At 35.0% G+C, this 24,213-nt stretch overlaps 1 protein-coding gene across 1 annotated transcript in view; it reads right to left on the bottom strand.

The window, feature by feature from the left end:
* LOC111155517 (coiled-coil domain containing 7) overlaps positions 1-24,213 on the bottom strand; it is a 403,110-nt gene that overhangs the window by 207,261 nt on the left and 171,636 nt on the right. Inside the window, exon 19 of the mRNA XM_022515688.1 lies at positions 20,871-20,882. Coding sequence (XP_022371396.1) covers positions 20,871-20,882 — 12 coding nt within the window. The remainder of the gene's footprint in view (positions 1-20,870; positions 20,883-24,213) is intronic.

Below are 24,213 nucleotides of genomic sequence, written 5' to 3'. Positions count from 1 at the left end.
ATTGCCTGAGGGGAACTATCAAGAAAAATATGGCTAAGGCCAATGTCAAAGAGTTTACTGCTTATGTTTTCTTCTAGGAGTGTTATGGTTTCATTTTGAGTTTACTTTGTTTATGATTTAAGAGTGGTCCAGTTTTCCCAGCACCATTTATTGAAGAGACAGTTCTTTCCCCAGTGTTTATTCTTGGCTTCTTTCTCATAATTTGCCATAAATGTGTGGGTTTATTTCTGGGCTCTTTATTCTATTCTGTTGATCTATGTGCCTATTTCTGTGCCAGTATCATACTATTTTGATTAGTACAGCTTTATAGCATATCTTGAAATATGGATTTTCATACCTCCAGTTTTGTTCGTTTCAAGATTGCTCTGGTTATTCAGGGTCTTAGGATTACTTGTCCTAGATATGTGAAATGTACTGATAGAAATGGCATTGAATTTGTAGATTGTTTTGGGTTAATATGGACATTTTAATTATATTAATTCTTGAAATCCATAAGAATGGAAAAATTTTCCCATTTCTTTGTGTTGTCTTCAATTCCTTTAATCTATGTTATAGTTTTCAGAAGATTGGTCTTTCTCTTCCTGGATTAAGTTCATTCTGAGGCACTTTATTCTTTTCAGTGCAATATAAAATGCTGTTGTTTTCCTAATTATTCTTTCTGTTGTTTTATTAGTGTATAGAAACACAATAGATTTCTGAGTATTAATTTTGTATCTTGCAACGTTACATAACTCATTTATTAGGTTTAAGAGTTTTTTAGTGGCGTCTCTAAAATTTTCTACGTGTAGTATCCTGTCACCTGCAAATAGTGTAGGTTTTCTTCCTTACCAATAAGGATGACTTTAATTTACTTTTCTTGTCTGATTGCTGTGGCTAGGACTTCCAGTATTACTGAATACAAGTGGGGAGAGTGGGTATCCTAGTTCTGTTCCTAATCTTAGAAGGAAAGTTCTACTTTTCACCATTGAGTGTGATGATGATTGTATTTGTCTAGACAAAGATTTTAAGCCAGCATTCAAAAATATGTTCAAATAACTAAAATGAACTATACCTTAAAGAATTAAAGGAAATGATAAGGATAATATCTTACCATCAGAGAATATCAATAACATGATAGAATTTTTTTTAAAAAGATCAAATATAAATTCTATAGTTGAAAGCACAATAATTGAAATAAAAGAACCAAAGGTAGGATTAAAAAGGCAAAGAAGAGGGGCACCTGAGTGGTTCAGTTGTTTAGGTGGCTGCCTTCAGCTCAGGCCATTGTCCCAGGGTCCTGGGATGGAGCCCTGCATCAGACTCTTTGCTTAGCAGGGAGCCTGCATCTTCCTCTGCCCCTCTCCCTGCTCTTATGCACACTCACTCTCTCTCTCTCAAATAAACAAAATCTTTTTTTTTAAAGGCAAAGAAGGAATCAGTGAAAATGAGGAGATGTATATTGATATTATCCAGTCTAAGAAGCAGGAAGAAAAAGAATGAAAACAATGAACAGAGCCTCAGAGATTGATGGAAAACTATCAAGAGTATCAACACATGCAAAATGGGCATCTCACAGAGAAAGAAGAAAAAGAGAAAATCATTTTCAAAGAAATAATATTCATTAACTTCTCAAATATTATGAAATTCAATCTTCATATAAAGCAGCTCAACAAATTCAAACTAAATTCAAAGATATCCACACAGATGCATATCATATTCAGATTGTCAAAAACAGTTTTCTGGAAGTTCCAAGATTCTTAATTTATGATTGTTTTCTTGATATTAAAACTTTATCTTCAGGTAAAAATTTTTTTCTGATTTCTTATCCATTTTCTCATACAGAAAAGAGACCTTTTCATCCATTAAAATGTGATTTTTTTTCATGATGAAGCCTCTAAATTATTAAAATATATCAAGAAACACCCAAGTGTCCTCTAATTTTTATAACATTTTAAGCAAATCACAATTGTCTAAATAAAAGTGGTAAATTTTCAAAATACAGTGCTTTTATTGAAAGGACATGGAGGTATTCTGTTACTATATATTAAAATTAAGAAGTTGAACATAGACCTTATTTTTTAAAGCATATTCACTTTTTTAAACAGCTTTCACATTTTTTAAGCTTTTATTTGAGAATGAGAGAGAGCACAAGTGGGAGGGAGGGGAAAGAGGAGAGGGAGAAGCAGCCTCTCCCCCTCCCCAAGCAAGCAGCACAACACAGGGCTTGATCCCATGACCCTGGGATCATGCCTGAGCAGAAGGTAGACACTTAACAAACTGAGTCACCTGGGTGCACCAGATGTTTCAAATTTTAAGACAGTATTTATTTAAAAGTTAGAATGAATAAAAAAGAATGATTCCAACATAAATAAAAGAAAGCAATAATGAATTAAGATGGGGAAAATAGAAATTACCCCAAATACTGAAATTAAATATAGCAATAATTATAACAATTGTAAATGGATTATGTGTTCTAGAAACAGAGAAAAGCAGTCAAACTGGGTTTATAAGCAAACTATAAACTAAAATATACTAAAGTTTAAGAATATAGGAAAGTATAAATTAAAATAGATGAAAAAAGATATGACTTGCATATAGTAAACAAAATAAATCTACTATAGTTATCAGATAAAATAAAATTTAACTCAAAAAGACCTTACCAAAGAGTAAGATGATCTCTTTAACAAAAGAAAAAGAGAGTTCACCAGAAATACATAATTTTTTAAATTTGCATGCACCCCAAACATAAGTAGTATAAGGAAAAGACTACAGAAATACGAGAAGAAACAGATAGATCTAAAAGCATAGTAAGAAAATTCAATATGTATCTCTCAATAAATGGTGAAATGAGTAACAAAATTCTAGAAAATCAGGAAATAAGAAATTTAAAAATATAATTTTTAAAAACTTGACAGTGACTATGTGTAAGGTAGTATTGCTATATACATTGATGAATCAAATTCTGCTAAATTTAATCAAAACTAATTAAATTAATTTAAATGATTTATTAATTTTAATAATTATATTTGTTACTGAATCTCTCTGGCAGCTCTAAGGGTTAAGCAAAACATTAACTGATATTTCATCCATCCTCTGGGCTATAAGATAGATTTTTTTTTTTTAAAGATTTTATTTATTTATTTGACAGACAGAGATCACAAGCAGGCAGAGAGGCAGGCAGAGAGAGAGGAGAAAGCAGGCTCCCCGCTGAGCAGAGAGCCCGATGCGGGGCTCAATCCCAGGACCCCGAAATCATGACCTGAGCCTAAGGCAGCGGCTTAACCCACTGAGCCACCCAGGAGCCCTATAAGATAGATTTTTAAATTCACTAAAGAGTCCCCAGTCTGTGATGGGAGTACTAGATTTGCAATATATATTAATTACTCAACAAAATGTTGTCTTATTTCTTAATGATATGAGCAAATCATACTTTGTGGTAATAAACTATTAAAAGAAATTATTGAAGTACAACATATGTGACAAGATTATTCACTGCGCAAGCAGAATCAATCTTGTTATTTTCCAGATACTGAGAATTCAATAATTTAAAAATAATCTAATATTTAGTATTAATAGTAATAATTTATAATATTTTCTAGTTCTCTTGACCTATACATACTTTAGAGGTACACTGAAATATTGGTTATCAGACATGTCTAAGGAAAAGTATGTAAAATTATAAAAATATAGAGCAAAGAAGAGTAAAAGAAACTTATCAGGCAGGAAAACATAAAGCACAAGTAAAATGGAGCAATATAACCTCAAAATACCAAAATTGGATCAAGTGTGATTAAGAATGTTAATGAAAAGACAAAGATATCAGAATGAATTTGAAAACACAACTATAAGTTTCATACAAAAGATAAAGAAAAATCATAAAGACACAAGAAAGTTAAAGAAACAAAACAGAAAAGTAAAGTATCATGCATATACCAACCAGAAGATGATAGGAGCTACATTAATAGCAGATATGGTAGCTTTTAAGGCAAACATAAAAATTATAAAAATGGGTCCCTTCATTAAAACAAAGGGGTCTTTCCTCCAGGGAAATTATTAATTTTAAATAAATATATATTTTATATATTATTATATTTTATATTTATGTGTTTTATATTATATATTATATTTATATATAAATATCATATTTATATATATTATGTCATAAGTTCTGAAGCAAAACCTAATACAAGAAATAAAGAAATCCATAATCATAGAAATTTAAAACATCTAACTCAGTAATTATGGAACATACAATAAAGACCTAGAAGCATGAACAAAATAATTGCAGACATATTCATGAACTATAGAAAAAAACCCTTCTGAATTTATTTGAAAATAATTTTACAGGATTTTAAATTAATTACTTACTATCAAAGCTCTCACTTCTGGTAGATTTAAGATTCTTATCTTGAGATAGGCTTCTTAAAATTAAAGCCATGCCCTCAGGCAACTGATTTGCAGTAGATACCATATCCTTTTGCTGAGATACAAGAAATGCTAAAAAAACAAACAGATCTATTATAAAACTTTTGCATATACCAAGTAATCAGCAGTATTTCTTCTCATTTAAAGGAAGGACAACTTGAAGTTAAAGGAAGCTAAGGTTAAAGGAAGATAACTGCAAAGCTACAGTGTAAGTAAAATTTGTTTATTTTTATAGATCATGGAAGTGAAGTAGAAAATTTGTGTAGTTTTCATGAATGTGTGTGGAGACAACCTTGTTATATAGTAGTCATTGACCATGCAAATATCAAGCAAAATGTATCAAAGCTTTTACTTTAGTTGTCTAGTTATCTTAGGGTATTCACATTTATGTCAAAGTGTAAAATATCTACAAAACATGTGCTCCAACAAATACATAATAAGAAGCAAAGAAAAAAGATCTTTTGATGTGCTTAACTTAAAATAATTTAAAGATATCTATAATTGTTATACTGACCATTGTGTCTATCCATTCTAGTAAACATTTGTGTGAGTGTGCTTGATACTGCTTCATCCTCAAAGCCAATATTTTCACCAGGTACTTTATCCTGAGCTACAAAAAGGAATGTATTTAGTCTACTAAATGGAAAAACAGATCTGTGAAATCAAGAGATTTCAAATTTAAAACAAATGTACAGTAGCATTTTCTCTCATTTTTATAAAGTTGTAAGTAAATTACCATAAAGCTAAATCTGAAATAAAAACTGTGAACTTTTAATGAGGTTGTGTTTTAAATACTTTCATTATTTCCAGGACATAATGTTAAGTGAAAAAAATGAGAAAGGGAATATCTAGTATGCTACTTACTGGGTAACAACAGAGAGGAAATTTTTTAAAAATGAGTAGACTGAAATTAAGAGACACTTTTATGAAATGAAAAACAAGAACAGTATGTTACCTTCATTACTACTTTGAAAAAGAGAGATCATAATTAGTAAACTAAATTCAAAGCAAGTAAAAGGAAGCAAATACTAAAGACTAGAGCAGAAATAAATAAAATAGAGGGGGAAACAAAAGTCAGTGATCCCTGAAAGGCTTGGTTGGTTTAATAAGCAAAAATCAATCACTCAATGTACTGGAACCATATTATTAGAATAAAAGACAATATGTGATGGGGTTTCTTCCTAGGGCAACTGGGCTTGAAAAAGAAAAAATTATACCAAGATTGAAATTAGGAATAAAGAATGATAAAGAAAGAAAGAAAGAAAGAAAGAAAGCTCTCTTTTTGCATATGTGTACATTTAAAAATCCCAAAGAACACACACACAACCTATTAGAATAAATGAATTCAGCAAAAGTTTTAGGTTACAAGATCAACACGGAAAATTCAATTCTTTTCCAATACACTAGCAATGAACAATCATAAAATGAAATTGAGAAAACAATTCCATTTACAATAGTATCAGAATCAATAAAATATTCAAGAATTAATTTGACAAAATAAGACTAGTACTCTTTTGCTTTGTTTCTTAAACCCTACATATTAGTAAAGTCATATGGTATATGTCTTTCTCTGGTTGACTTATTTCACTTAGCATTTTACTCTCTATCTCCATCCCTGTTGTTGCAAATGGCAAGATTTCATTCTTTTTATGGTTGAATAATATTCCATTGTATATATGTACCACATCTTCTTTACTCATTCATCAATTGAATGTGCAAAGGGAGAAAAAGAGAGACAAACCAAGAAACAGACTCTTAATTATAGAGAACAAACTGATGCTTCCCAGAAGGGAGAGGGGTGGAGGGATGGGTTAAATAGGTGATGGGGATTAAAGAACATACAGGTTGTGATAAGCACTTGGTGATGTATGGAATTGTTGAATTACTATATTGTATACTTGAAACAAACATAACACTATATATTAATTAACTGGAATTAAAATAAAAACACTAATATCTAAAAAAAAGGCATGTACACTAAACATTATAAAACATTCCTGAAAGAAATTAAACAAGTTGTAATAAACGGAAAATCATTCCCTGGTTGTGGATTGTTAGACTTACTATTGTTAAAATCACATAACCCTCCAAATGATCTACAGATTCAGTGTTAACGCCTATTAAAATCCTGGATGCCTATTCTACAGAAATCAATGAGGTGATACTAAAATTCATATGGAAATTTAAGGAATCTAGAATATCTAAAACAATCTTAAGAAGAAAATAGTTGGAGGATTCCCATTTTCTGATTTAAAAACTTACAACTTGAAGATAATGTAATATTGATAATAAGCACAGCCATATAGATCAATAAAATATAGAGATCAGAAATGAAATTTACATTTATGATAAAATGATTAATATTTTTTCATTTGAGTATGGTTTATACACAATGTTACATTAGTTTCAGGTATACAGTGTAGTAATTCAATTTCTCTCTTATGTTATGCTCACCACAGGTGTAGCTACTATCTGTCACCAACTTATTACAATATCATGAATATATTCCCTATGCTGTGCCTTTTATTTCCATGACTTATTGATTCTATACCTAGAAGCTTGTATTTCTTATTCTTTTGCAGTAATTTTGCCCATTCTCCTACCCCTTTCTTGTCTGGTAACCATCAGTTTGTTCTCTGTATTTATAGGTTGCAACAACATAAAGGGACCTAAAGGGTGTTATGTTAAGTGTAATAAGTCAAACTGAGAAAAACAAACACTGTATGATTTTACTCCTATGTGAACTCTACCAAAAAAAAAGAATAAAAAGCTGATCAAATGATTTTCTAGGAGAGCACTAAGAAAAGTCAGTGGGGAGAAAAAAGTCTTTTTAACAAATGATCCTGGGAACAACGGAGTATCCACATGAAAAAGAATGAAGCTGGATCCCAGTGTCACACTATACACAGCTCAAAGTGATTTGTGGACATAAATATGTAAATTTGTAATATTACATTATAAGAATTTGTAATTTAAGAATTTGTAAAATTACAAATTCTTTTTTTTTTTAAGATTTTACTTATTTATTTGACAGAGATCACAAGTAGGCAGGGAGGCAGGCAGAGAGAGAGGAAGGGAAGCAGGTTCCCTGCTGAGCAGAGAGCCCGATGCGGGGCTTGATGCGGGGCTCGATGCGGAGCTCGATCCCAGGACCGTGGGATCATGACCCGAGCCGAAGGCAGAGGCTTTAACCCAGGCGCCCCTCCTATGTTTTAAGAATTTGTAATTTTACAGGGGCGCCTGGGTGGCTCAGTGGGTTAAAGCCTCTGCCTTCGGCTCGGGTCATGATCCCAGAGTCCTGGGATCGAGCCCCGCATCGGGCTCTCTGCTCGGCAAGGAGCCTGCTTACTCCTCTCTCTACCTGCCTCTCAGCCTGCTTGCGATCTCTGTCTGTCAAAAAAAAAAAAAAAAAAAACCTTAAAAAAAAAACATAGGAGTAAATTTTTATGACCTTAGGTTTACACAATGCTTTCTTGGATATTACAGATAAAGTACAGCTGACAATTGAAAATGCAGATAAATTAGGCTTCATTTAAAAAAAAGAATTTTGTGATTCAAGGACAATGTGAGTTAGATGTTTCATCACTCACATATCTGTCTTAGCTGGGACAGTTGATCAGATGATCTATATATGATCTGGCTGCTCAAGACTGAGAATTCCAAAAGAGCCAGGTAGAAGTCCTAGAGAATCACTTGCAACTTATCCTATTCATGGAAATGCTTACAAACCAGCCAATTAAATAGGAGGGTACATAGACCACACCTCTTGATTAGAAGCATCAGAGAATTTGGAATTATATTTTTATAACTGCTATAGCATATAAATTATAAAGGTTTACTTGAATTTAAAGTCATTTTGGATCAACACATTATATGTTTCAGATTTAAATACAGTCTGTGATAATATTACATGTGCAATGACAGAAGTTACATTCATCTTATTAAAAGTACTCTATGTTTTATATTAATTATATAAAAAGAAGCATAATTTATGAAAAAAAATTTAAAGATGCATGTTATATTTGGTTTTGACTCAGATATACACCAAAGTGCAGACTGAAAGTTAGTAATATAGTGTTGCATTAAAAAGATAATTCTGGGGGCGCCTGGGTGGCTCAGTGGGTTGAGCCGCTGCCTTCAGCTCAGGTCATGATCTCAGCATCCTGGGATCGAGTCCCGCATCGGGCTCTCTGCTCAGCGGAGAACCTGCTTCCTCCTCTCTCTCTCTCTCTCTCTCTCTCTGCCTGCCTCTCTGCCTACTTGTGATCTCTCTCTCTGTGAAATAAATAAATAAAATCTTTAAAAAAAAAAAAAAGATAATTCTGGGGGCGCCTGGGTGGTTCAGTGGGTTAAAGCCTCTGCCTTCAGCTCAGGTCATGATCCCAGGGTCCTGGGATCGAGCCCCACATCGGGCTCTCTGCTCAGCGGGGAGCCTGCTTCCACCTCTCTCTCTATTTGCCTGCCTCTCTGCCTACTTGTGATCTTTGCCTGTCAAATAAATAAATAAAATCTTAAAAAAAAAAAAAAGATAATTCTGCTTTATGTGTTATTTTGAACTCTTTTAAATTAACATAAGAACACCAGGTATTGGGGCACCTGGGTGGCTCAGTAGGTTAAAGGCTCTGCCTTCGGCTCAGGTCATGATCCCAGTGTCCTGGGATCAAGCCCCGCATCACGCTCTCTGCTCAGCAGGGAGACTGCTTCTCCTCTCTCTCTCTCTCTCTCTCTGCCTACTTGTGATCTCCATCAAATAAATAAATAAATAAATCTTTAAAAAAAAAAAAAAAAAGAACACCAGGTTATTTTTCAGTGTCGATGTTTCATTTGTAAACACTGAGATAAGAGAGTACATTTTCTATTGCTATTTGAAAGCATTTCTCTTCAACATCCAAAGTATGTAATAGTGTTATTCTCAGTGAGTGTAAAGCTAAACTGGATACAAATGTCAATATTCTTTCCCAAACATTGATATTTATGTACTAAATAAATTTATAATATAAGCATAATTATCATTTTATGTTCCATATAGCTTATTGTATAACAGTACTTCTAATTCTTACATTTAATTAAAAAGAATATAAATCCAATTATGTACAACTGAAGGAAAAGACCCAAAGCTGAATAACAGGGAAGTGATATCAGTGATACAATGGATGAGGAGGTCCCAGTCCTTTTGCCCCCCAAAAACAATAATTTGGCAACTACCTGTGGCTAAAATAGCACTGAGAGAACTCTGGAGTGCAATTAAGAAGTTGCAGCCAATCAATGTGATACACCACATTAATAAAAGAAAAGACAAGAACCTTATGATCCTCTCAATCCTTCGAGCAAGGATACAAGGAATATAGCTCAATATCATAAGAGCAATATAGGAAAAACCCACAGTGAATATAATCCTCAATGGGGAAAAACTGACAGCTTTTCTCCTAAGGTCAGGAACACAACAGGGATGTCCACTTTCACCATGATTGTTCAATATACTACTGGAAGTCCTAGCCTCAGCAATCAGACAACAAAAATAAATAAAAGGCATCCAAAGCAGCAAAGAAGTGTGAAACTTTCATTCTTCACAGACAATATGATACTATAGAATATTCAAAGACCACACCAAAGAATGGCTAGAATTAATACAGGAATTCAGAAAAGTGCCAGGATATAAAATCAGTGCACAGAAGTCTGTTGCATTTCTGTACACTAATGAAGAAGCAGCAGAAAGAGAAATCAAGGAATCAATCCCGTTTAAAATTGCACCAAAAACCATAAGATACCTAGGAATAAACCCAAAAACTATAGAACACTTAGGAAAGAAATTGAGGAAGACACAAAGAAATGGAAAAACATTCCATGCTCATGGATTGGAGGAACAAATATTGTTGAAATGTCTATGCTACCCAAAGCAATCTTAACACATTCAATGCAATCCTTATCAAAATACCATCAACATTTTTCATAGAGCTGGATAAAAACAATCCTAAAACTCGTATGAAAACAGAAAAGACCCCGATTAGCCAGAGGAATGTTGAAAAAGAAAACCAAAGCTGGTGGCAATCACAATGACAGACTTCAAGCTATACTACAAAGCTGTAATCATCAAGACAGTATGGTACTGTTACAAAAACAGACACGTAGATTAATGGAACAGAATAGAAAACCCAGAAATAGACTCTTAATTCTATGGTCACCTATTTTTGACAAAACAGGAAAGATGTCCAATGGAAAAAAAGTCTCTTCAAAAAATGGTGCTGGGAAAATTGGACAGCCACATGCAGGAAAATTAAACTGGATCATTTCCTTATACCATACTAAAAAATGAATTCACAATGGTGAATTCATTGGTGAAAGACCTAACTGTGAGAAAGGAAACCACCAAAAAAAACATCAAAATCCTTGAACAGAACACAGGTAGCAACCTCTCTGACCTCAGCTGCAACAACTTCTTGCTTGATAAATCTCCAAAAGCAAGAGAAACAAAAGCAAAAATGAACTACTAGAACTCATACTAAAATGAACTACTGGGACTTCATCAAGAGAAAAAGCTTTTGCATAGCCAAACAAAAACAAACAAAAAAAAATAAACTAAACTAAAAGGCAACCTACAGAGTGGGAGAAATGGGCAGAAGACATGAACAGACATTTCTCCAAAGAAGATATACAAATGGCCAACAGACACATGAAAAAATGTTCAACATTACTTGGCATCAGGGAAATGCAAATCAAAACCACAATGAGATACCACCTCACAACAGTCAGAATCACTAAAATTAACAAGTCAGGAAAGAACAAATGTTGGTGAGGATGCAGAGAAAGGGGAACCCTCTTACACTGTTGGTGGGAATGCCAACCTGGTATAGCCACTCTAGAAAACGGCATGAAGGTTCCTCAAGAAGTTAAAAATAGAACTACCCTAGGATCCAGCTTTGCACTACTGTGTGTTTACCCAAAAAATAAAAATGTAGTGATCTGAAGAGGTACATGCACCCCAATGTTTTATAGCAGCAATGTCCACAATAGCCAAACTATGGAAAGAGCCCAGATGTCCATCAACAGATGAATGGATAAAGAAGATGTGGTTTATATATGCAATGGATTATTACTCAGCCATCAAAAAAGGATGAAATCTTACCATTTACAATGACATGGATGGAACTGGATGGTACTATGTTAAGCAAAATAAGTCAGAGAAAGACAAATACCATAGGATTTCACTTATATTTATGAAATAAAACAGATGAACATAGGGGAAGGGAAGCAAAAATAAAACAAGATGAACAGAAAAACCATAAGAGACTCTTAACTCTAGGAAACAAACTGAGGGTTGCTGGAGGGGTGGTGAGTGGGAGGATGGGGTAACTGGGTGATGGGAGGACACTTGATATAATGAGCACTGGGTGTTATATGCAACTGATTAATCACTAAATTCTACCCCTGAAACTAATAATGTACTATATATTGACTAAATTGAATTTAAATAAAAAATTAAAAAACAAAAACAAAAGGAGTTGCAGCAGCCCAGTGGATGACAAAAACCAAGAATGGCCATACAAAATAGTGTAGGAAGCATTTTACTTTTATCACCCTATATTCAGCTGGCATAGCTCAGAGTCGAGAGGAAAACCCTACAATGGCAGAAAAGGCATGGAGAACTCCAGCACATTCACCACATAGGACCCTAGCAACACATGCTAACACCACAGACTCCCCCAATGCCCTTTGTGGATGAAGACCCCAGCTAATGGAGCTGCATAAAGCACAGGCTACTGAGCTCCCCAATAGATGTGTCTCTGTTCGATGTGTATAAAATTATAATTTTACAACATAAAAATGTTCTACAGATCTATCGTACAACATTTTGCTTATAGTTAACAATACTGTACTATATACTTACAAATTTGTTAAAAGGGCAAATCTCATGTATTTTTTTTTTAACCACAATAGAAAGTCAGTGGAGTTCTATTCCAGAAGAGGGAGAGACATAAATACTTGGAGAACAGCACTAAATAATGACTACTACATTAATATAAATACAAAAATCTAAAATAGATGTAATAAAATTAAGTTGTATATTTAAAGATATACCATATTCTAATAAAATTTAATACCAATGCATAGAGCACTCCATAGTTAATTCACTATATTAATAAAAGAGAAAAATCATATAAGAACCTCAATCCTAAAAGAGAATTTGAATTTGATTTTTTTTATCTCAAAAGGAATGAAAAAGAAACTTAAAAAGGGCTACCTAAATATTACACTTAATATAAAGCAGTAGAATCATTTAATACATAAGAGGGATTTCCATAACTGTTATTATTTAACATTATACATTTCTCCAAAAATGATACATGGTGGACAAGCATATGAAAAGATGCTCAACACTAGTAATCATTACAGAAATTCAAATTAATATCACAAAGAGATATCACCTCACACTCATTAAGATGACTACTATTAAAAACATAATGGAAAAATAATTGCTGTGAGGATGTAGAAAAATTTGAACCCTAGCACACTGTTGGTGGAAAATATAAAATGGTGGAAATGTAAACTTCAAGAATACAGTATGGACATTGTTCAAAATATTAAAAAAGAGAGCTATCGTATGACACAGCAATCCCACTTCGGGTATAGACCAAAAGAACTGAAAGCAGGGTCTCACAGAGATATTTGCAAACCCTTGTTCATTGGCAGCATTATTCACAAAGGTTGGAAGCAAACCAAATGTCCATCAATGAATGAATACATGATATGTGGTATATACATACAATGAAATCTAACTCAGCATTAAAAATAAATACTGTGACATACTGCAACTCTGATGAACCCAGAGGACATTATATTAAGAAAAATATACTAGTCACAGAAAGATAAATACTATGCTTCCATTCATATGAGGTAGGTAACATAGTCAAATTCACAGAAATTAAAATTTGATAATCCATGGTGGATACTATGGGCTATGAAGAGGAATAATGGAGAATTACTGTTTAATGGATTTAGAATTTCAGTTTTGCAAGATGAGAAAGTTCTAGAAATCTGTTTCACAAGGAGGTGTATATTCTTTAAAACTACTCACTGTACATATAAATTGATTAAATGGTAAATGTGGTAAACACATGTGTTGTGTCACAACTCAAAAGTTAAAAGAAAGAGCTCAGTAAAGTCCTGGCGAATTTGCTATACGAAGTTAAAAGAAGCATAAGATCCCCAATAAACAACCTAACCTTACACTTACGAAGCTGGGAAAAAACAAAAGATGAAGCCCAAAACCAGCAGGAAAGGGAGAATAATAAAGATGAAAGCCAGAATAAATCATATATTTTAGAATATTCTCTTATATTTCTGTGGTTTCACTGATCTGTAACCAGGAGCTGGTTCTCTGAAAAAATTAATAAAATGGATAAACCTCTACCCAGAACTAATCAAAAAGAAAAGGGACAAAAATAAATAAAATCACAAATAAGAGAAGAGAAATAACAACCAACACCACAGAAATATAATTATAAGAGAATATTCTAAAATAAACTACAGCTAACAAATCAGACAACACAGAAAAAATGGATAAATAGTAGCATATAAACCACCAAAATAGAAACCAGAGGAAATAGAAAACTCGAACAGAATGATAACAAGCAAAAAAATTAAATCATCTCCCATTCTGTCAGTTGTCTTTTGGTTTTGTTAACTGTTTCCTTTGCTGTGCAAAAGCTTTTGATCTTGATGAAAGGGCTAGTGTCCAAAATCTATAAAGAACTTAGCAAACTCAACACCCAAAGAACAAATAATCCAATCAAGAAATGGGCAGAAGACATGAACAGACATTTCTGCAAAGAAGACATCCAGATGGCCAACAGACACATGAAAAAGTGCTCCACATCACTCGGCATCAGGGAAATACAAATCAAAACCACAATGAGATACCACCTCACACCAGTCAGAATGGCTAAAATTAACAAGTCAGGAAATGACAGATGCTGGCGAGGATGCGGAGAAAGGGGAACCCTCCTACACTGTTGGTGGGAATGCAAGCTGGTGCAACCCCTCTGGAAAACAGCATGGAGGTTCCTCAAAATGTTGAAAATAGAGCTACCCTATGACCCAGCAATTGCACTGCTGGGTATTTACCCTAAAGATACAAACGTAGTGATCCAAAGGGGCACGTGCACCCGAATGTTTATAGCAGCAATGTCTACAATAGCCAAACTATGGAAAGAACCTAGATGTCCATCAACAGACGAATGGATAAAGAAGATGTGGTATATATACACAATGGAATACTATGCAGCCATCAAAAGAAATGAAATCTTGCCATTTGCGACGACATGGATGGAACTAGAGGGTATCATGCTTAGCGAAATAAGTCAATCGGAGAAAGACAACTATCATATGATCTCCCTGATATGAGGGAGAGGAGATGCAACATGGGGGGTTAAGGGGGTAGGAGAAGAGTAAATGAAACAAGATGGGATTGGGAGGGAGACAAACCATAAGTGACTCTTAATCTCACAAAACAAACTGAGGGTTAATAGGGGGGTGTGGGGGGGTGGGATTATGGACATTGGGGAGGGTATGTGCTATGGTGAGTGCTGTGAAGTGTGTAAACCTGGCGATTCACAGACCTGTACCCCTGGGGATAAAAAGATATTATATGTTTATGAAAAATAAAATTAAAAAAAAAAAAAAAATTAAATCAGTGATCAAAAAATTCCCAATAAACAAAAGTCCAAATGACTTCACAAATTCTATCAAGCATTTAAAGAAGAGTTAATACCAATTCTTCTCAAAATATTCCAAAAAACAGAAAAGGAACTTAAACTTCCAAATCCATTCTATGAGCCAGCATTACTTTGATGCCAAAACCAAATAAAGACTCCACTAAAAAAAGAACTACAGGACAATATACCTGATGAACACAGATGTAAAAACGCTCAGCAAAATACTAGCAAATGAAATTCAACAACACATTTAAAAAATCATTCACCAAAAAGTGAGATTTATTCTTCGGTTGCAAGGGTGGTTCAATATTCACAAATCAATCAACGTGATGCCTGACATCAATAAGAGAAAGGAGGGGTGCCTGGGTGGCTCAGTGGGTTAAAGCCTCTGCCTTCAGTTCAGGTCATGATCCCAGGGTCCTGGGATCGAGCTCCACGTAGTGCTCTCTGTTCAGCAGGGGGCCTGCTTCCTCCTCTCTCTCTGCCTGCCTCTCTGCCTACTTGTGATCTCTGTCAAATAAATAAATAAAATCTTTTAAAAAAAATAAGAGAAATGATAAAAATTATATCATCATTTCAATAGATACAGAAAAAAGCATTTGACAAAGCAGATCTATACATGATAAAAACCCTCAAAGTAGGTTTAGAGGGAATATACCTCAACATAATAAAGGACATATATGAAGAACCCCTAATTAATATCATCCTAAATGGGGAAAAATTGAGTTTTTCCTCGATGTTCAGGAATGCAACAGGGATATCTACTCTCACCATTTTAATTCAACACAGTACTGGAAGTTCTAGCCACAGCAATCAGACAGCAAGAATATATAAAAGATATCCAAACTAGCAAGGAAGAAGTCAAACTTTCACTACTTGCAAATGACATGATACTCTATACAAAAAAAAAATCTATCAAAAAATTGCTAGAACTGATACACAAATTCAGTTAAGTTGCAAGATATAAAATCAACAGAAATCTGTTGTATTTCTATAACCAATAATGAAACAGCAGAATGAGAAATCAAGAAATCAATCCCAGAATGCCTGGGTGGTTCAGTCAGTTAAGCATCTCCCTTCAGCTCAGGTCATGATCCCAGGGTCCTTGGATCAAGTCCTACATCAGGCTCCCTGTTTGGCAGGGAGCCTGCTTCCCCTCTGCTTGCCACTCTCCCTGCTTTTGCTCTCTCTCCTTTCTCTCTCTCTGACAAATAAAACCTTAAAAAAAAAAAGAAAAAAGAAATCCATCCCATTTGTAATTGCATGAAAAACATAAGCTACCAAGGAATAAACCTAACCGAAGATGTGAAAGAACTATACTCTAAAAACTATAAAACTGATGAAAGAAATTGAAGATGACACAAAGAAATGGAAAGACATTCCATGTTCATGGATTAGAACAACAAATATTTTTTAAATGTCTACACTACCCAAAGCAATCTGCACATTAAATTCAGTCCTTATCAAAATACCAGTAGCATTTTTCGTAGAGCTAGAATAAACAATCCTAAATTTGTATTGAACCATAAAAGACCTTAAATAGCCAAAGCAATATTGAAAAAGAAAAGCAAACTGGAGGCATTGAAATTCCAGACTTCAAATTATATTTCAAAGCTGTAGTAATCAAAACAATATGGTACTGGCACAAATACTGACACATAGATCAATAGAACAGTATACAAAATCCAGAAGTGAACCCACAACTATATGCTCAATTAATCTCTGACAAAATAGGAAAGAATACATAATGGGAAAGAGAGGCTATTCAACAAATGATAATAGGAAAACTAAGCACCAACATGCAAAGTGGACTACTTTCTTGCAGCATACACAAAATTGAATTCAAAATGGATTAAAAACCTAAATGTGAGATGAAACCATAAACGTCCTAAAGAACACAGGCAGTAACTTCTTTGATATCAGCCATGGAAATTTATTTCTAATATGTCTCCTGAGACAAGGAAAATAAATGCAAAAGTAAACTATTGGGACTATATCAAAATAAAAAGTTTCTGTACAGGGAAGGAAAAAAGTCAACAAAACTAAAAGGCAACCTACAGAAAGAGAGAAGATATTTGCAAATGACTTATCTGATAAAGGTTTAGTATCCAAAATGTATAAAGAATCTATAAAATTGATGTTGGCTAACTGAACATAATTAAAAAAAGAATTCATAAAACTGAACTCCCTCAAAATAAATACTCCAATTAAAAATGGGCAGAAACAGCAAAGGAAGTAGTCAACAAAACAAAGAGGCAACCCATGGAATGTGAGAAGATATTCGCAAATGACACTAAATACAAAGGACTGATATCCAAGATCTATAAGGAACTCCTCAAACTCAACACCCAAAAAAACAGATAATTATGTCAAAAAATGGGTTTTTTGTCAAGACATGAACAGACACTTCTCCAAAGAAGACACAAATGGCTAACAGACACATGAAAAAATGCTCATCATCATTAGCCATCAGGGAGATTCAAATCAAAACCCCATTGAGATACCACCTTACACCAGTTAGAATGGCCAAAATTAACAAGACTATAAACAACAAGTGTTGGAGAGGATGTGGAGAAAGGGGAACCCTCTTACACTGTTGGTGGGAATGCAAGTTGGTGCAGCCACTTTGGAGAACAGTGTGGAGATTCCTCAAGAAATTAAAAATAGAGCTTCCCTATGACCCTGCCATTGCACTACTGGGTATTTACCCCAAAGATACAGGTGTAGTGAAAAGAATGGCCATCTGTACCCCCAATGGTTATAGCAGCAATGGCCACGGTTGCCAAACTGTGGAAAGAACCAAGATGCCCTTCAACGGACGAATGGATAAGGAAGATGTGGTCCATATACACTATGAAGTATTATGCCTCCATCAGAAAGGATGAATACCCAACTTTTGTAGCAAAATGGACAGGACTGGAAGAGATGATGCTGAGTGAAATAAGTCAAGCAGAGAGAGTCAATTATCATATGGTTTCACTTATTTGTGGAGCATAACAAATAGTATGGAGGACATGGAGAGTTAGAAGAAGGCAGTTGAGGGAAATTGGAAGGGGAGGTGAACAATGAGAGACTATGGACTCTGAAAAACAATCTGAAGGGTTTGAAGAGGTGGGGGGTGGGAGGTTGGGGGAACCAGGTGGTAGGTATTAGAGAGGGCACGGATTGCATGGAGCACTGGGTGTAGTACAAAAACAATATTGTTATGCTGAAAATAAATTTTAAAAAATGATTAAAAATAAAAAAATAAAAAAAATTATACAAATATTCAATGTTCATTTGTTGTAAAAACTCAGTGTTTTTAAATGTCTGTTGTACCCAAAGTGATCCTCAGATGTAATGCACCTCTGTCAAAATTCCAATAGCATTTATCACAGAAATAGAACTAATAATCCTAATATTTATATGAAACCACAAAAGACCTAGACTAGACACAGAAATCTTGAGAAATAATAAAGCTGGAAACATCACATTTCTTGAACTCAAACTACATCACAAAACTATAGCAATCCAAACACCATGATACTGACATTGAAGTAATACACTGGTAAACAGAACAGACAGCCCAGGAAGAAACCCATACATATATTGTCCAATTAATTTTTAACAAAGTAGCCGAGGATATACAATGGAGAAAGGACAGTCTGCAATAAATGGTATTTATGAAATATTAACCACAAATTAAAGAATGAAGCCAGACCCCTATCCTATTTAACACCATCTATAATATCCAACTCAAAATACATTAAAGGTTTAGATATTAATAGCTGAAACTGCAAAACTCATACAAGAAAACAAAAGAGGTTACCTCATTGACATTGGACTTCACTATTTTTTCCCCCTTTGATACCAAAAACAAAGATAAAAAAATAAAAAATAAACAAGTAGGACTGCCCCCAACAAAATGCTTCTTCACAGCTAAGAAAGTCAACAAAATGAAAAGGCAGTCTACAGAATGGGTAAAAGTGTTTCCATACTTCATATCTGATTAATATCTAAATATAAAAAACTCATGAAACTCAACAACAAAATAACAACACAATTTTAAAAGGGGAAAATAACAGAAATAAACATTCTTCCAAAGCAGACATAGAAATAAACAGGTACAAGAAAAGGTACTCAGAAGAAAGAGGCAAGATGGCAGAAGAGTAGGGGACCTCATTTAATCTGGTCACTTGAATTTAGCTGGATAACTATCAAACCATTCTGAACACCCAGGAATTCAGCCTGAGAGGTAAGAAAATATAGCTGGAACTCTACAAGTAGAAAAGCAACTGCTTCTTGCAAGGTAGGAGGTGTGGAGTAGTGAATCTGTGGGGACATATGGGAAGAAAAATGGAGGGGGGAAGGGATCCTCCATATGCTGGCTACTGAAAAGTGATAAAACACCAGAGCACAAAATTGGAATCCTCTGAAATCTGCTCAAATGAGAGGAATCCCTTTCTGAAAGGGGCTCAGAGGATGAAAAGGGCAGAATTCTAGATGGGTAGCTGTGGTCTCAGGATCCCAGAAGACACGGGATGAACAGGGATGCCTGAATTGGTAGAGTGCCCAAGCAGTGGAGCCAGGAAACTGGTTATGATCAGTGAGCCCAGGAGGGATTCGTAGTTTGGGTTGTTGGGTGACCACTCTTTGTCAGAGCATTCTGAAAAGGACTGGAATGTGTGGGCCATTTACCATCCTGTGGGAGAGGCAAAACAGTTGTGGCCATGACCAGGCAATAGCGCTCAGGGTGGTGGTGGTCCTGGAAAGGACAGTAGGGTGGCACCCAGCCATGACCCAGGAGGAGTGGAGCAGGTGCCTGTCTGCACAAGCCTGCAACTGCTGGCAGTCCCAAGGACACAAAGGGCAGGGGTGCTTACAGGTCCCTGGGATTTCCCCCCAGGAGGACTGCAGTGATGCACATGGCAAGAGTCTGCAGAGTTTAGCACACACAAAAGTGAAAAATGTCTGTCCTAAAGGGTTTATTGAAGAGGGAGGGTCAACGATCTCTCAGCTCTGGGCCAGAGATCTGCGCTTGACCATTTTTGCTCGGATCCTCTGAAGAGGTGCAGAAAACCTCTAGGGAACAAAAACCAGACAGACAATAAGCGTACACTGAGCCCAGACTCCTGACAAGGGGTGGGGCAAATCCATGAGTCAAGGACATCTGAGAGGAAGCATAGCAGGGCCCTTCCCCCAGGGACAGACTAGAAGCACTTGTACAATACAACTTTATGGATTCCACAAGACTGTAAAACTCTAGCACCAGGGGAAAATAGTATCTTGAGCTACAAGTGTTTTCTCAAGACTCATTTATCTTTTAATCTAAAATGTCCCATTTCTTTTTTTTTTTTACCTTTTCCCCATTTCAACTAGATTCTTATCTTACCAACTTATGTTTTTAAGTTGCTTTTTAACTTTTATTTTTTACATCTACATTTTATAGATATATGCTTCATTTTAGTCCTTTTATTCAATATATTTAGTCCTCTATCATATATATGTTATATATATATATATATATAAACTTTTATATATATAAAAGTTTTCCTTTCTTTGCCATTTTGGGACGTAGTGTCTTCTAATGGAGAGACCAAAATTCAATAAAGGAACAAGTGGATCACCCTGCACCCTATGATATTATAGTCTCTCTTCCCCATCCCCTTTTTTGTTGTTTTATTTCATTATGGTTTTGCTTGCTTTTCTGTGGTGGTTTCCAACCACTTTGGTTTTTTCTGGGGTGTATTTTGTTTGGCTGTTGATATTTTAGACTCTGCTCATTGGCTTACCCATCCTTCTCAGGGAAAAGTGACTAGAAGGAGAAATTCACAACAAAAGAAAAAACCAGAGGCAATGCTCTCTACCACAGAGCTAATCGATATGGATATAAGTAAGATGTCAGAGATGAATTCAGGATAGCAATTATAAAGTTAACAACTAGGCTTGACAAAAGCATAAATGACAATACAAAATCTCTAAGGACAGAAATGAGATCGTATCAGGCCGAACTTAAAAACACTATGAAGGAGATACAGTCTAAATTGGATGCTCAAACAGCTAAGGGAAATGAGGCAGAAGAGAAAATAAGTGATCTAGAGGACAGGCTGATGGGAAGGAAGGAAGCTGAAGAAAAGAGAGAAAGACACAAATAGCCCATGAAGAAAGGTGTCGAGCAATTAATGATGCCATGAAATGAACCAATGTCAGAATTACTGAGGTACACGATGGGGTGGAGAGAAAGAGGGCCAAAAGGTATATTTGATTAAATAATAGCTGAGAATATCCCTAATCTGGAGAGGGAAACAAAGTTTTCATGTCCAAGAGACAGAGAGGATCTCTCCCAAAATCAATAAAAATAGACCAACACCCTAGCATATAATAGTGAAACTTGTAAATCTTAGAGCCAAGGAAGCTATCCTGAGAGCATCTACAGGGAAGAGATTTCTTATGTATGGAGGGAGGAACATGAGAATAACATCAGACCTGTCCACAGAGACCTGGCAAGCCAGAAAGAGCTGGCAGGAGATATTCAGTGTACTAAATGAGAAGAACATAAGCCAAGAATACTTTATCCATCCTGTCATTCTGAAAGGATGGAGAGATAAAGAGCTTCCAGGACCAGCAGAAACTGAAAGAATATGTGATGACCAAGCCAGCCCAGCAAAAAATACTAAGGGGGATTCTGTAAAAGAAAAAAAGACCCCAAGAGTAATATAGACCAAAAATATAGAGAGACAATCTAGAGAAGCAGGGACTTTACAGGCAACATTATGGCACTAAATTAATTATCTTTCAATAGTTACTCTCAATGTGAATGGCCTAAATGCTCCCATGAAATGGCTCACGGTATCAGACTGGAAAAAAAGACAGGAACCATCCATATGCTATCTACACAGACTCATTTTGAACCTAAAGACACCTCTAGATTGAAAGTAACTGGATGGAGAACAATTTACCATGCCAATGTACCTCAAAAGAAAGCTGGGGTAGCAATTCTTATATCAGACAAATTAGATTTAAAACCAAAAACTGTAGTAAGAGATGTAGAGGGGCACGATATCATACTTAACAGGCCTATCCAACAAGAAAATTTAACAATTGTAAATATCTATGTCTCCAACAAATAAACCAATTATTAACCAAAATAAAGAATCCATGTTGATAATAATAAATGAATAGTGTATGTAATAGAGTCATAGTAGGAATAATACATGAATAACATATGAATAGGAGACCTGAACACTCCACTCATAGCAATGGAAAGATCATCTAAGCAGAAGATGAACAAAGAAGCAAGAGCTCTGAATGATATATTGGATCAGATGGACTTCATAGATATATACAGAACATTCTACCCTAAAACAACAGAATACTTATTCTTCTCAAGTGCACATGGAACTTTCCCCAGAAGAGACCACATACTGAGTCACAAATCACGTCTCAACTGATACCAAAAGACTGAGATTATTCCCAGCATATTATCAGGCCACAATGCTTTGAAACTGGAACTCAATCACAAGAAAAAAAATTGGAAAGAATTCAAACACTTGGAAGTTAAAGAGCATCTTGCTAAAGAATGAATGGGTCGACCAGGAAATTAAAGCTTAAACAATTCATGGAAACTAATGAGAATGAAAACACATCAGTCCAAAACCTATGAGATACTGCAAAGTTGGTCTTAAAGGGAGAAATACATAGCCATCCAAGCATTTTTCAGAAAAGTAGAAAAAGCCCAAATGCACAAGGTAACCTTACACCCAAAGGAGCTGGAGAAAAAACAGCAAATAAGACCTAAATCATGCAAAAGAAAAGAAATAATAAAGATTAGAGCAGAGATCAGGAAAACAGAAACCAGAAAAATAGTAGAACAGATCAATGAAACTAGAAGCTGGTTCTTTAAAAGAATTAATAAGATTGATAAACCTCTGGTCAGACTTACCCAAAAGAAAAGGGAAAGGACCCAAATAAATAAAATCATAAGAGAAAAAGAAGAGATCATGGCTAACACCAAGGAAATAGAAACAATTATTAGAAATTATTACAAGCAACTGGGGCGCCTGGGTGGCTCAGTGGGTTAAGCCTCTGCCTTCGGCTCAGGTCATGGTCTCGGGGTCCTGGGACTGCTTTCCCCCATCCCCCACCTGCCTCTCTGCCTACTTGTGATATCTCTCTGTCAAATAAATAAATAAAATATTAAAAAAAAAGAAATTCTTATCAGCAACTACATGCCAACAAATTAAGCAATCTGGAAGAAATGGATGCCTTCCTGAAAACTTATAAACTACCAAGACTGAAAGAGGAAAAAATAGACAATCTGAATAGACCAATAACCGGAAATGAAATAGAATCAGTAATAAAAAACTCCCCCTCCCCAGAAAAACAAAAAATAAAAAAAATTAAAAAAAAATTAAAAAAAAAAAAAAACAAGAGTCCAGGGCCAGATGGCTTCCCACGGGAATTCTACCAAACATTTAAAGAAGAAATAACTATTCTACCGAAGCTGTTTCAAAAAATAGAAACAGAAGGAAAACTTCCAAACTCATTTTATGAGGCCTGCATTACCCTAATCCTAAAACCAGACAAAAGACCACTTCAAAAAGGAGAATTACAGACCAATATCCCTGATGAACATGGATGCCAAAGATCCTAGCCAATAGGATTCAACAGTACATTAAAAGGATTATTCATCACAACCAGGTGGGATTTATTCCTAGGATGCAAGAGTGGTTCAACATTCACATATAAACCAAAATGATAAATCACATTAATAAAGGAAAGGAAAAGAACCATATGATCCTCTCAATAGATGCAGAAAAAGCATTTGACAAAATACAGCATCATTTCCTGATTAAAACTCTGCAGAGTGTAGGGATATAGGAAACATACCTCAATATCATAAAAAGCCATCTATGAAAAGCCCACAGCAAATATCAGTCTCAATTTGGGAAAAGCCAAGAGCTTTTCCCTTAAGATCAGGAACATGAAAGGAGAATCTCACTCTTATCTCTTTTGTTCAAAATAGTACTAGAAGTCCTAGCCTCAGCAATCAGACAACAAAAAGAAATAAAAGACTTTCAAATTGGCAAAGAAGTAAAACTCTCACTCTTTGCAGATG

The sequence above is a fragment of the Enhydra lutris genome, unplaced genomic scaffold, assembly GCF_002288905.1.
Source record: "Enhydra lutris kenyoni isolate GAN:26980312 unplaced genomic scaffold, ASM228890v2 scaffoldscaffold42, whole genome shotgun sequence".
Taxonomy (NCBI): Eukaryota; Metazoa; Chordata; class Mammalia; order Carnivora; family Mustelidae; genus Enhydra; species Enhydra lutris.
Note: the sequence above shows the minus strand (reverse complement) of the source record. Positions and strands in the feature narration are given on the sequence as shown.